Source organism: Macaca fascicularis, chromosome 2 (assembly GCF_037993035.2).
Source record: "Macaca fascicularis isolate 582-1 chromosome 2, T2T-MFA8v1.1".
NCBI lineage: Eukaryota > Metazoa > Chordata > Mammalia > Primates > Cercopithecidae > Macaca > Macaca fascicularis.
In genome coordinates this window covers 11,455,736-11,469,141 of record NC_088376.1, presented here as the reverse complement: position 1 = coordinate 11,469,141, position 13,406 = coordinate 11,455,736, and the positions used below count along the sequence as shown (strand labels likewise).

Sequence of the window (13,406 nt, the reverse complement as noted above, 5' to 3'; positions counted from 1 at the left end):
GCATGTCTGCTATCTTACCTAGATTTCCTAGCCTCTATCATGAGGTGAGTCAGCTTCCTGTCTCCGTAGTGCTCTTCTTGCAGGGTACTGCACGAAACTATGTGGTGGAGATAACCCCTGATCTTCTCATGCAGGAGTCCAACATCGCAGCCCTTAGAGAGATGCGTCGTAAGTCTATGGCATCATCTATAACGAGAAGTCTTTTTCTGGCTATTTTGAAGGTGTGTTGGCCACTTACTATTTTGGAAAGTTTAGGTTTGGTGATGTGAAACAGTCAGCCTGCTCTTTTGTATTCTGTTTTTTTGTTTTTGTTTTCCCAAGCTGCATGGCTTCATTTAACACATGTTGCAAGGCCCTAGGAACCGAATGATTTGCAAGGTGTGGTTTCTGACTTCAAGAAACTCAGAGTGCAGTCAGGGAGGTAGACAAAGGCAATCAGAAACTAATGTTCAGCATAGAAAAAGTAATGATAGGAGGACATATAATAAAGTGTTCATGGCTCAAGAGGAAGAGGGGAGTGTCCGAGGGACTACTGTCCACGTTCAAAGTCCAAATTGAGGCTGACTTTTGTCAAGAATTACTTAACAGGCTGCAGAGGTGGCTAGGAGGTAGACCAGGGCTGGAATTCAAGTCACCTCACTTGAAATCTATTGATCAGTCCATCGCTCCACCTCATGCCACATTGGGTTTTTCTTCACATCATTTGTGTTTTCTTTGTCTCACTTTTTTTAGGCTTGTTTTCCTGCTCAGAACAAAGTGGCTTCCCTGAACACATCTTCATTATGATTCACACCAACTTGAAGAAGAAGTTCAGCTGCTGTGTCCTGGTCTTTCTTCTGTTTGCAGTCATCTGTGTGTGGAAGGAAAAGAAGAAAGGGAGTTACTATGATTCCTTTAAATTGCAAACCAAGGAATTCCAGGTGTTGAAGAGTCTGGGGAAATTGGCCATGGGGTCTGATTCCCAGTCTGTATCCTCAAGCAGCACCCAGGACCCCCACAGGGGCCGCCAGGCCCTCGGCAGTCTCAGAGACATACCCAAGGCCAAACCAGAGGCCTTCTTCCAGGTGTGGAACAAGGACAGCTCTTCCAAAAACCTTATCCCTAGGCTGCAAAAGATCTGGAAGAATTACCTAAGCATGAACAAGTACAAAGTGTCCTACAAGGGGCCAGGACCAGGCATCAAGTTCAGTGCAGAGGCCCTGCGCTGCCACCTCCGGGACCACGTGAATGTATCCATGGTAGAGGCCACAGATTTTCCCTTCAATACCTCTGAATGGGAGGGTTATCTGCCCAAGGACAATATTAGGACCAAGGCTGGGCCTTGGGGCAGGTGTGCTGTTGTGTCATCAGCGGGATCTCTGAAGTCCTCCCAACTAGGCAGAGAAATCGGTATGTTCTGGGCTTGTTCTGTGAATGGCAGTGCTTATTGGGACTGGCTGGGCATATTGATGGTATGGGAGACAAGTGGCCCAAATGTGGCTCAGTGGACCGGTGGAGTGGGCCCAGGGCAGTGTTTTTTCAGAGTCACAAGTGACACAAAGGGAGTTGAACAGATGGCACTCTAGGCCCCCAGCATCTTTATCAATTTGAAGAGTTTCATTATTGTTTCCTAATATTTTTAGTTGATATATAATAATTATATATATTTATGGGGATATTTTGATACATGTACTCAATGTGTAATGATCCAATCAAGGTAATTAGAATATCTACCACCTTGAACATTTATTGCTTCTTTGTGTTGGGAACAGAATAGTTTTATTTTGTTCTGTTTTAAATATTGGAATTGTGCAGAAGATTTCATCTGAAAAGAGAGTTCCACTGCTACCAATAATCAAAAGCCTACAATTGACCTTTGAAAAGACTTGAAGCATAGATCTCTACATCATTTCCAGGTTCTGAAATTCTGTTGTTTTACCTGATTAATGGAGGACTCTATTGGCCTCAACAACCTGGGTAATTTTCAGCTTTTCTCTTTGAAAAGATTTAATTGGGTCAGCAAGTCTTAACTGTGGGCTATGGACCAACTTCAGAGGGTCATAAATCCCTGCGATTGCACGTAAAAATATCTGTGGATTAGGTGTGTATAATGTGTGTGTGTGTGTGTATGTGTATGTATATGTACATGTGTATGTATATGTATGTATATGTGTATGTACATGTATGTGTATGTATGTGTATGTATGTGTGTGTACATGTGTATGTATGTGTATGTATATGTACGTGTATGCATGTGTATGTATATGTATGTATATGTGTGTATATGTACGTGTATGTATAGGTATGTATATGTATATGTGTATGTATATGTACATGTGTATGTATGTATATGTATATGTGTATGTATGTGTGTATATGTACATGTGTATGTACATGTATGTATATATGCATGTACATATACATGTATGTGTATGTATGTATATGTGTATGTATATGTGCATGTATAGGTATGTATATGTGTATGTGTATGTATATGTATATGTATATGTGTATGTGTATGTATATATGTATGTGTGTCTGTGCATTTTTCCAGGAAGGGAGCTTGTAGATTGCAGTTTATTCTCTAAGGGATCTGTGACCCAAAAAGGTTTCAGAGTCACTGGTCACAATATATTAATTTGCTTTTCTTGAAACCCTTTGTAGTGAATCAAGATAGAAAGTCTCTCTATATTTGTAAACCTGTGTAACAGAGAGCCTTATTTCTCTTATGCTGAATGTGTTTTCCATTATTTGAAATGAATCAGCTAAAGAAAGCAAAGCACAGGAAGCTGTGCTCCCCTGTCAGCCTGGAGGTACTGGAGCAGGTGAGGTCATATGTCTCCTTTTTTATTTCCTTCATTGGATTGCCAGGAAAAATGGTCTGAAACCCAGAACAGGCTCTCAAAGAAGAAAAGTAGGCCCAAATTGGATTCTCTAGAGCAGAAATAAATGGTGAGATCACAGTTTCTACCTCCCCAAATAGGCAGCTGCCCTGCTGGCCAGCCCCACCTCAACTTTTGCTTCTGTACTTTTGTTTTTTCTTGGACTTTGTTTTCAAGAAACTAAATGTGATTGGTTTTTGTTCATCCATAATGGAGCGAAGTTTCTTTCTTTCTTCTCCATTTTTGCTGCTTATGTTTGGGATATCCTAGGTATTAGCTGATCCTTGTTCTTCATGTCAAAGTTAACATTGCGTGCCTGGCTGAAATTATACTGAAGTTTGAGACAGGGCCTGATACCTCTGTGAACTGGAACTACAGCTTTAATTTTATGCACTCCTTAAAGGTTTAGAGTGGTTTAAATAAACATTAATAATAAAAATAATATTTTTCTATAGACTGCAGTTTCAACTTCAAAATAAGGATTTCCACAGAAGGACTTTGATTCTGAGATGTAATAAAAATTACATGTTAGACTTCGAATGTTCTGCTGTTATAGGGTATATATCTTCTTGGCATTTTGTCTAACAAATATTTTAAGACATTCATTCATGTATTCTTTTACTTATTCATGGATTCATCAACAATACAAAGGGGAAGGGGAGGGGGAAAGGAAAGGCCCTTTGTTGAAGCCTGAGTTGCAGGCAGCGTGCCAGGCCCATACACTTCCTCCTGCATCTGGAATTTGTTGAGTCTCTTCCCAACTATTGAATGGATCAGATTATTTCAAATGGTTTTCTTTTACAAATAACATTGCTGACAAGCAGGGTTTTTGTGCAGATAACTTAGGTGACCACTGTTGACATTCAACAGGGAAATATCCTCAGAAGTGAGGCTAGAAGACACGAGTAAGAGACATTTTATGATTTTTTTTTTTTTTGTCCGTAGCAAGATTTTCTATCAGAGAGAGTGTAATAACACACTCTGCCTCCAGCAGTCTCACAAACCAGCCAATGGTGGGCTCAGTCATTTTCAGTTATTTTTGATAGTTTACTCATACATGTTAAGTATCTTAGATTTGCTGGAATTTTCATGTTAAACAGTAGCATAATTTTAAAACACTATCATTAATATAACTGATGCTTATTGTGCATCTGCTGTGTGTAACATGCCTTGCTCTTTTCATCCTCCCAGAAGTCCTGTGAGGTCGATAAGATAATTGGTCTCATTTTGCTGCAGAGCTAAATGCAGAGGCTCAAGTGCTTACACCACTGGCTAATGGCAGACTGGGGTTTGAAAGCAGAGTGCTTGCTTCAAAGACTCCACTCTTAGCACCTCTGCTGTTGTGCCTCGTAATAATTGTAGCTTCGTAATACAATTGGGTGTGATTATTCTTTTGTTATGTTAAAACATTTCTTATACTCCTGTCTATTAGCTGTCCTAGACAAGAAGAGAAGGATATTCTGAGTTAAGGCAAAGGCTGCATGGGGAAAAGTGCCCCGTGTGTTTGGGCATCACAAATAATCCTGTTTGGATGGGCATCACAAATAATCCTGTTTGGATGGCATGTGGGACCTTGTGGGTGAAGATGGGTGAGGAACGAGGCCAGAAAGGTAGCTAGGCATTAGCTCTTGGAGAATGTTGACAGTCACAATAAGGACTTTAGGTTTCCTTCTTCAAGCCATGGAGAGCCCTAGAAGGTTTTTGAACAAGGGAGATTTCTCACTTATACTCTATGAGTCCCTGTTTTGTACTGTATAATATCTCCATTATCAGGCACTATTGCCACATCCAGGTCAGAAGTGCCAGGCCTGCCCGGGCTGTGGTAGCCGTGATGGAGAGAAAGGACCTTACTTGAGAGGCTTCATGAAGTAAGAGGCAGAACTTACTATCTAGCTGGAAATGATCTTGAGTGAGAGGCAGGAGCCAGGATGTCTCGCCTGGGAGCAGGCTGTATCTTACCAGGGGGAGCAGGCTTCCAGAGGAACGCACATTCCGCTTTGGATGTTCTGACACTGAAGTGTGTGTGGATTGCGCTGGGTAAATATCTATGCTGTAGAGTATTTAATTCTAGAGAAGGGTCAGATGTCGAGACAGTATTTAATTCTAGAGAAGGGTCAGATGTCGAGACAGATTTAGAAGTCATTTGTATCAAGGTGAGATAATGGTTATAATCCAGGGAAGACGACCAATTAGAAAACCTAGGAAAAGGTTTACATTTAAAGGACAAATAAAAGAACAGGGATAAGCAGGAAAAGTCAGAAGGGTCAGAGACCGGCTAGAGGAGAACTAGGTGTGCACCATACAATGGAAGGCAAAGGGGGATATAGTTTGAGGGATGTTGGCTGTTGGTATCAAAGTCTGCAGAGGTGGGATATATTCTTGGGCAGAATAAGGACTGAGAAGACACCTGTGAACTGAGTAGTTTGGAGAACATGATCAGTTATATCAGGGGTCAGCAAAACCTGGTCTTGAACACCTGACCTCAGGTGATCCACCCGCCTCGGCCTCCCAAAGTGCTGGGATTACAGGTGTGAGCCACCGCGCCCGGCCTGATTGGCTTTTTTCTTAGAATCACGTCCAAACTTCATACCTGGGCCCCCATGTCCCCGTACGATCTGGTTCCTGCTAACCTCTGTAACTGCATCTTTGATTTTTTTTTCCCCTAACTCCTTGTCTACAGTCAAGTTCCTCCCCTCGCTGTGGTCCTGACACTTGCTGCATCCTCTGGCTAGTGGACTTCTCTGAACCCTTCCCAAGTCTGGCCATCCTTTGGGTCTCAGCTCCAAGGCATTCTCTGAGTCATCACTCTATGAAGGAAATTCCCTCAGTGTGTCTGGCACACAGCTCAGCTTGTTGGTGTCACAGTATTTGTCACAATCTGCAATTATCTTATATGTAGGTTGTTGTGTGTCTTTATTGTCTATCTCCGTGCAGTAGAATGTCATATCTTTGATGGCATGGACCTTGTCTTTGTTGCTCACAGCCGTCGTCTCCCGTGTCTAAAACTGTGCCTGGCATAGAGTAGGTGCTCAATCAGTATTTGTTGAGTGAGCAAAACAATTCTCCTTTCTTATGGTCAACATCAAGCATCCGCTCTAACCTAAGCCTTCTGTGTGGGATGTTCTCCAGTTGCACCTCCAAATCCCACTCTCACCTTTTTCCATCTGGCTCTGTCCCTGAGAAATTGAAATTTTTTTTTTTTTTTTTTTTTTGAGAATAGTCTCATTCTGTCTCCAGGCTGGAGTGCAGTGGCACAATCTCGGCTCACTGCAAGCTCCACCTCCTGGGTTCAAGCGATTCTCCTGCCTTAGCCTCCTGAGAATCTGGGATTACAGGCGCACACCACCACGCCCAGCTAATTTTTGTATTTTTAGTAGAGACGGGGTTTCACCATGTTGGTCAGGCTGGTCTTGAACTCTTGACTTCAGGTGATCCACCTGCCTCGGCCTCCCAAAGTGCTGGGATTACAGGCGTGAGCTACTGCACCCAGCACAGAAATTAAAATTTTGAACTGTGTTAACTGGCATTATTCACTCTCTGGGTTTTCTTTGGGACTGGCCAGGAGAAGCACTGGCATTAAGCTGAGAAGAAGACTAAGGTCAGGGCACCTATTTGGCCATGTTTCGCCTTGCAGAGTACACTCAAGCTGAGTCTTTTTCTTGACTGAAGGTGTCAGATCCTGCCAGGAGGCCCTCCCTCTTGGTCCTGCTCTCTCCCTTTTCCCTTCAGGTCTGTGAGATCCAAGGGAAGGAGCTGAGCCAGGTTGGGATATTGACTCCCCCAGACCCCTTCTTGCTGGTTGGAGGTTGGCAATAGCTGTGTTCCTCTCCTAAAGGCAACAGCTCCTGATAGGTGTCCCTCCGCAGCTCAGGGTCTGTGCTCATCAGGCCACAGTAGACCAGGGGTAGTAATGACTCCATGCAGTCATCAACCCTGGGGCTTTAGCCTATTCCATGTTGATTTCTTTAAACTCTACCCCAACTTGGTAAGTAGTCCTTTTATGAATCTCTCAGTTACTCTGTTGGAACTTCTCATCTCTTTTCTACTGGGATTCTTACCAATAATTTATGGAAAGTTGACTGAAGTTTCTGATGGATCTGTGTTTCTCATGCAATTGCTACTAATTTCTTTCGAAGCAGTGACTGATTATGACAAAATGGGTTATAATTCTGAGTTGTGTAAAGATATACCTCCTGCCCTATGTGCACTTCAGTGTACCTGCCCTGTAAGATGATAACAGTTGGGACTGTGCCCTTCTCAGGTAATTTTCAAACCATTTCGATGAAATTTTGCCCTAGGATTGAGGATAGGGTTGTGTTTTCATGACTGAGGTTTCTGTGTTCCTAGGGTTTAGTACATACATTGGAACTGAGAGAGAGAGGCTTTCATCCTTAATTCTGTGGATATCCTCTTTCTAAATCATCTTGTATTCAGTCAAATGCCCTCACTTCCCCAGATCCTGTATGGATGGATGACCCAAAACAAACCTGAATAGAACAATAGAGGATGCAGCTGACCTCCAGCTGCAGTGCAGATTTCACTGGTGAGCCCCAAACTTGCTTGACCAAGTAAGATTGGAAGAAGCTCTCATAGGATCACAGGGTTGGGATGGCTCCTTAAAGTCTTCCCTCCTCCACCAGATTGGTCAACGTTGGGTAGAAAAACTTTTCCAAGTCTTCCAAACACTGCTTAAACAGTTGCAAAGACAAGGAGCTAGCCCAGGAAGCTTAGGTTTTTCAAGATGGTCTGTTTGATTTTGACTGGATTTAGTACATTGTTTCTGACAATGGCAAAGAAAGAGAGAGAGAGAGAAAAGAAAGAAAGAAAAAAGAAAGAAAGAATGAATGAAAGAAGGAAAGAAAGAAAGAAAGGAAGAAAAAAGAAAGGAAGAGGAGAGAAAAAGAAAGGAAGAAAGGAAGGGAAGAAAAGAAGAAAGGAAGAAAGGGAGAAAAGGGAGGAAGGAAGGAAGGAAGGAAGGAAGGAAAGAAGGAAGGAAGTTAGTTAGTTGAGACCTGTGACCTCCTCTTCCATTGCTGCCACACCAGGTCTGTGACTCTTCCCTGGGCCTCAGGTTCCCAAATGGAACACCTGGGGGCTGTCTTGGATGCCATAGTTAAATCCCGTCCATTTGCTGAGCACTGCATGCTTTTCAGAGTGCAATGGGGTCCTTTGCACTTGTGGGATACACTGAACCTATGGTAGTGTTTTCATTTTTCTAACAGATGTAGAAATATAATCTACTGGTGATACCAAGAGAATATTTGGTTTGTTGCTTTGATAACTGGAGTAGCTATTCCACTGTAAGTAGCACACTGGTTTTGTTCACTTTTCTGCTGTGCCCAGGCACAAGTGACTGTCTTTGAATGGGCTTCAGGAATGCCACAGTATGGACCCCTTCAGCCCTTACAGTGGCTGGCAGACAGGTGGTCATCTCTGCCTAGGAGCTTTACCTGAGCACCACACAAATACTGCCATTTCGCCCTGTGGATTAGGATGCGGAAGCATTATTGCCTTGCCTCCTCCCCTTACCTTTCTCTTTTTCTGCATATTGCCAGTGCTCATCACCTCTTTTCTGTTTCTCTGTGGTTTACAGATGATCATGACGCAGTCCTGAGGTTTAATGGGGCACCCACAGCCAACTTCCAGCAAGATGTGGGCACAAAAACTACCATCCGCCTGATGAACTCTCAGGTAAAATTTCTTCTGTGCAGCTGTGGAGGAAGGGAAGGACCACACTGTGGTCTGTAATGTGGAATGTATCTACTGGGAGCACATCCAGGCTGCCAGTGAAGTCTCGTGATCTTCCTGAGTTCCTGATTCCTCACTGGAGAAGAAGACAGTGATTGCATGACCCAACCTGGTGATGTGTTTATTTAAAGAAAAACCCTTTGGTATCAGGTCTGCTAATGGAGGTGTCGGGTGCCCAGGAAAGTAGAGTTGAGCTGTCCTTGAGGCTGCAGGTCGTATCTGGAGGCTTGCATGAGGGACAGCGGAGCCCAGAACATCTAGGGGAGAGTGGGGAGTGTTGTGAAAAGTGAATGAAACAATACACATGAGAGCACTTTATGAACTGTAAACTGCTCTGCCACTACTATAAGACAGTGTCACCATGTAATTACGTGTAATATGGCATAGAATTCATGTACTATATCATAAATTCCCCTGGATAATTAGGTTCCGGGAGTATTTTCAGGTAGTATGTGCTGATTTCTCAATACTAAGGGAAACTTGAGAAATACTCTTGCCACAGGGTTCTGTTAATAGATTTTATTAGTGGGAAAAACTGTATTACACATATATCAAAATATCAAAAATTGCACAATAGGGCCGCAACCTGCCCATCTCACAACCACCACCATTTGCCTTTTTCTGAATAAACATATGTGCTCTGGGTGTTTTTACGTCAATGTTTAGTCTACACACTTCCCTAGGAGTCCTGGGCATGGGGTGGATCCTGGAACGGATCAGAAATGCCTTTTCAGCAGTGTCCAGTGGTGTGTTTCTTTCCTTCTCTACCAGGGCTCCACTTCCCTGTATCTGTCTCTTCACTCCCTTACTTTGAGGAACTCACCAGATAGGCAGAAGCTGCTTCCTGCACAGCCCACTTTCCTTTTGAAGCCCACAACCTTAAGAATTTTTTTTTTTAAGTATACTTTTAAGTTCTAGGGTACATGTGCACAACATGCAGATTTGTTACATAGGTATACATGTGCCATGTTGGTGTGCTGCACCCATTAACTTGTCATTTGCATTAGGTATTTCTCCTAATGCTATCCCTCCCCCTGCCCCCTACCCCACAACAGGCCCTGGGGTTTGATGTTCCCTGCCCTGTGTCCAAGTGTTCTCATTGTTCAGTTCCCAACTGTGAGTGAGAACATGCAGTGTTAGGTTTTCTGTCCTTGTGATAGTTTGCTCAGAATGATGGTTTCCAGCCTCATCCATGTCTCTGCAAAGGACATGAACTCATCCTTTTTTATAGCTGCATAGTATTCCATGGTGTATATGTGCCACATTTTCTTAATCTAGTCTATCATTGATGGACATTTGGGTTGGTTCCAAGTCTCTGCTATTGTGAATAGTGCCGCAATAAACATACGTGTGCGTGTGTCTTTCTAGTAGCATGATTTATAATCCTTTGGGTATATACCCAGTAATGGGATGACTGGGTCAAATGGTATTTCTAGTTCTAGATCCTTGAGGAATCGCCACACTGTCTTCCACAATGGTTGAACTAGTTTACACTCCCATCCACAGTGTAAAAGCGTTCCTATTTCTCCACATCCTCTCCAGCACCTGTTGTTTCCTGACTTTTTAATGATCGCCATTCTAACTGGTGTGAGATGGTATCTCATTGTGATTTTGATTTGCATTTCTCTGATGACCAGTGATGATGAGCATTTTTTCATGTGTCTGTTGGCTGCATGAATGTCTTCTTTTGAGAAGTTTCTGTTCATATCTTTTGCCCACTTTTTGATGGGGTTGTTTGTTTGTTTGTTTTGTAAATTTGTTTATGTTCTTTGTGGATTCTGGATATCAGCCCTTTGTCAGATGAGTAGATTACAAAAATTTTCTCCCATTCTGTAGGTTGCCTGTTCACTCTGATGGTCATTTCTTTTGCTGTGCAGAACCTCTTTAGTTTAATTAGATCCCATTTGTCTATTTTGGCTTTTGTTGCCATTGCTTTTTGTGTTTTAGTCGTGAAGTCCTTGCCCATGCCTATGTCCTGAATGGTATTGCTTAGGTTTTCTTCTAGGGTTTTTATGGTTTTAGGTCTAACATTTAAGTCTTTAATCCATCTTGAATTAATTTTTGTATAAAGTGTAAGGAAGGGATCCAGTTTCAGCTTTCTACATATGGCTAGTCAGTTTTCCCAGGACCATTTATTAAATAGGAAATCCTTTCCCCATTTCTTGTTTTTGTCAGGCTTGTTAAAGATCAGATGGTTGTAGATGTGTGGTGTTACTTCTGAGGCCTCTGTTCTGTTCCATTGATATATATATCAGTTTTCGTACCAGTACCATGCTGTTTTGGTTACTGTAGCCTTGTAGTATAGTTTGAAGTCAAGTAGCATGATGCCTCCAGCTTTGTTCTTTTGGCTTAGGATTGTCTTGGCAATGTAGGCTCTTTTTTGGTTCCATATGAACTTTAAAGTAGTTTTTTTCCAATTCTGTGAAGAATGTCACTGGTAGCTTGATGGGGATGGCATTGAATCTATAAATTACCTTGGGCAGTATGGCCATTTTCACAATATTGATTCTTCTTAACCATGAGCATGGAATGTTCTTCCATTTGTTTGTGTCCTCTTTTATTTTGTTGAGCAGTGGTTTGTAGTTCTCATTGAAGAGGACCTTCATATCCCTTGTAAGTTGGATTCCTAAGTATTTTATTCTCTTTGTAGCACTTGTGAATGGGAGTTCACTCATGATTTGGCTCTCTGTTTGTCTGTTATTGGTGTATAGGAATGCTTGTGATGTTTGCAATTGATTTTGTATCCTGAGACTTTGCTGGAGTTGCTTATCAGCTTAAGGAGATTTTGGGCTGAGATGATGGGGTTTTCTAAATATATAATCATGTCATCTGCAAACAGGGACAGTTTGACTTCCTCTTTTCCTAATTGAATACCCTTTCTTTCTTTCTCTTGCCTGATTGCCCTGGCCAGAACTTCCAACACTATGTTGCATAGGAGTGGTAAGAGAGGGCATCCTTGTCTTGTGCCAGTTTTCAAAGGGAATGCTTCAATTTTTGCCCATTCACTATGATATTGGCTTTGGGTTTGTCATAAATGGCTCTTATTATTTTGAGATACATTCCATCAATACCTAGTTCATTGAGAGTTTTTAGCATGAAGGGCTGTTGTATTTTGTTGAAGGCCTTTTCTGCATCTATTGAGGTAATCATGTAGTTTTTGTCATTGTTCTGTTTATGTGATGGATTGTGTCTATTGCTTTGCGTATATTGAACCAGCCTTGCATCCCAGGGATGAAGCTGACTTAATTGTGGTAGAAAACCTAAGCAATACCATTTGATGCACCGTTGGATTCAGTTTGCCAGTATTTTATTGAGGGTTTTCGCATTGATGTTCATCAGGGATATTGGTCTAAAATTCTCTTCTTTTGTTGTGTCTCTGCCAGGCTTTGGTATCAGGATGATACTGGCCTCATAAAATGAATTAGGGAGGATTCTCTCTTTTTGTATTGATTGGAATAGTTTCAGAAGGATTGGTACCCGCTCCTCTTTGTACCTCTGCTAGAATTCGGCTGTGAATCTGTCTGATCCTGGACTTTTTTTGGTTGGTAGGCTATTAATTATTGCCTCTATTTCAGAGCCTGTTATTGGTCTACTCAGAGATTCAGCTTCTTCCTGGTTTAGTCTTGGGAGGGTGTATGTGTCCAGGAATTTATCCATTTCTTCTAGATTTTCTAGTTTATTTTCGTAGATGTGTTTATAGTATTCTCTGATGGTAGTTTGTATTTCTGTGGGATCGGTGGTGATATCCCCATTTATCATTTTTTATTGTATCTATTTGATTCTTCTCTCTTTTCTTCTTTATTAGTTTTGCTAGTGGTTTATCAATTTTGTTGATCTTTAAACAAAAAACCCAGCTCCTAGATTCATTGAATTTTTGAAGAGTTCTTTGTGTCCCTGTCTCCTTCAGTTCTGCTCTGATCTTAGTTATTTCTTGTCTTCTGCTAGCTTTTGAATTTGTTTGCTCTTGCTTCTCTAGTTTTCTTAATTGTGATGTTAGGGTGTTGATTTTAGATCTTTCTGCTTTCTCTTGTGGGCATTTAGTGCTATAAATTTCCCTCTACACATGGCTTTAAATGTGGCCCAGAGATTCTGGTACATTGTGTCTTTGTTCTCATTGCTTTCAAAGAATATCTTTATTTCTGCCTTTGTTTTATTTACCTGGTAGTCATTCAGGAGCAGGTTGTTAGTTTCCATGTAGTTGTGCAGTTTCGAGTGAGTTTCTTAATCCTGAGTTCTAATTTGATTGCATTGTGGTCTGAGAGACAATTTGTTATGATTTCTGTTCTTTTACATTTGCTGAGGAGTACTTTACTTCCAACTATGTAGTCAATTTTAGAATAAGTGTGATGTGGTGCTGAGAAGAATGTATATTCTGTTGATTTGGGGTGAAGAGTTCTGTAGATGTCTATTAGGTCTACTTGGTGCAGAGCTGAGTTCAATTCCTGGATATCCTTGTTAACCTTCTGTCTCGTTGATCTGTGTAATATTGACAGTGGGGTGTTGAAGTCTCCCATTATTGTGTGGGAGTCGAAGTCTCTTTGTAGGTTTCTAAGGACTTGCTTTATGAATCTGGGTGCTCCTGTATTGGGTGCATATATATTTAGGATAGTTAGCTCTTCTTGTTGAATTGATCCCTTTACCATTATGTAATGGCCTTCTTTGTCTCTTTTGATCTTTGATGGTTTAAAGTCTGTTTTATCAGAGATTAGGATTGCAACCCTGCTTTTTTTTGTTTTCCATTTGCTTGGTAGATCTTCCTCCATACCTTTATTTTGAGCCTATGTGTGTCTCTGCACA

General features: G+C 41.7%; 1 protein-coding gene across 15 annotated transcripts in view; it reads left to right on the top strand.

The window, feature by feature from the left end:
* Window positions 1-13,406, top strand: part of ST6GAL1 (ST6 beta-galactoside alpha-2,6-sialyltransferase 1) — a 145,043-nt gene that overhangs the window by 112,994 nt on the left and 18,643 nt on the right. For 13 of the 15 annotated variants that reach the window (XM_045387163.2, XM_074030794.1, XM_005545453.4 and 10 more), the window contains 2 exons: window positions 733-1,389; window positions 8,455-8,552. In XM_045387163.2, coding sequence (XP_045243098.1) covers window positions 783-1,389; window positions 8,455-8,552 — 705 coding nt within the window. In that variant the 5' untranslated portion in view covers window positions 733-782. Of the gene's footprint in view, window positions 1-134; window positions 222-732; window positions 1,390-8,454; window positions 8,553-13,406 lie in introns of all 15 variants that reach the window. The other 2 variants (XM_074030795.1, XM_045387165.2) reach the window with 1 other exon arrangement.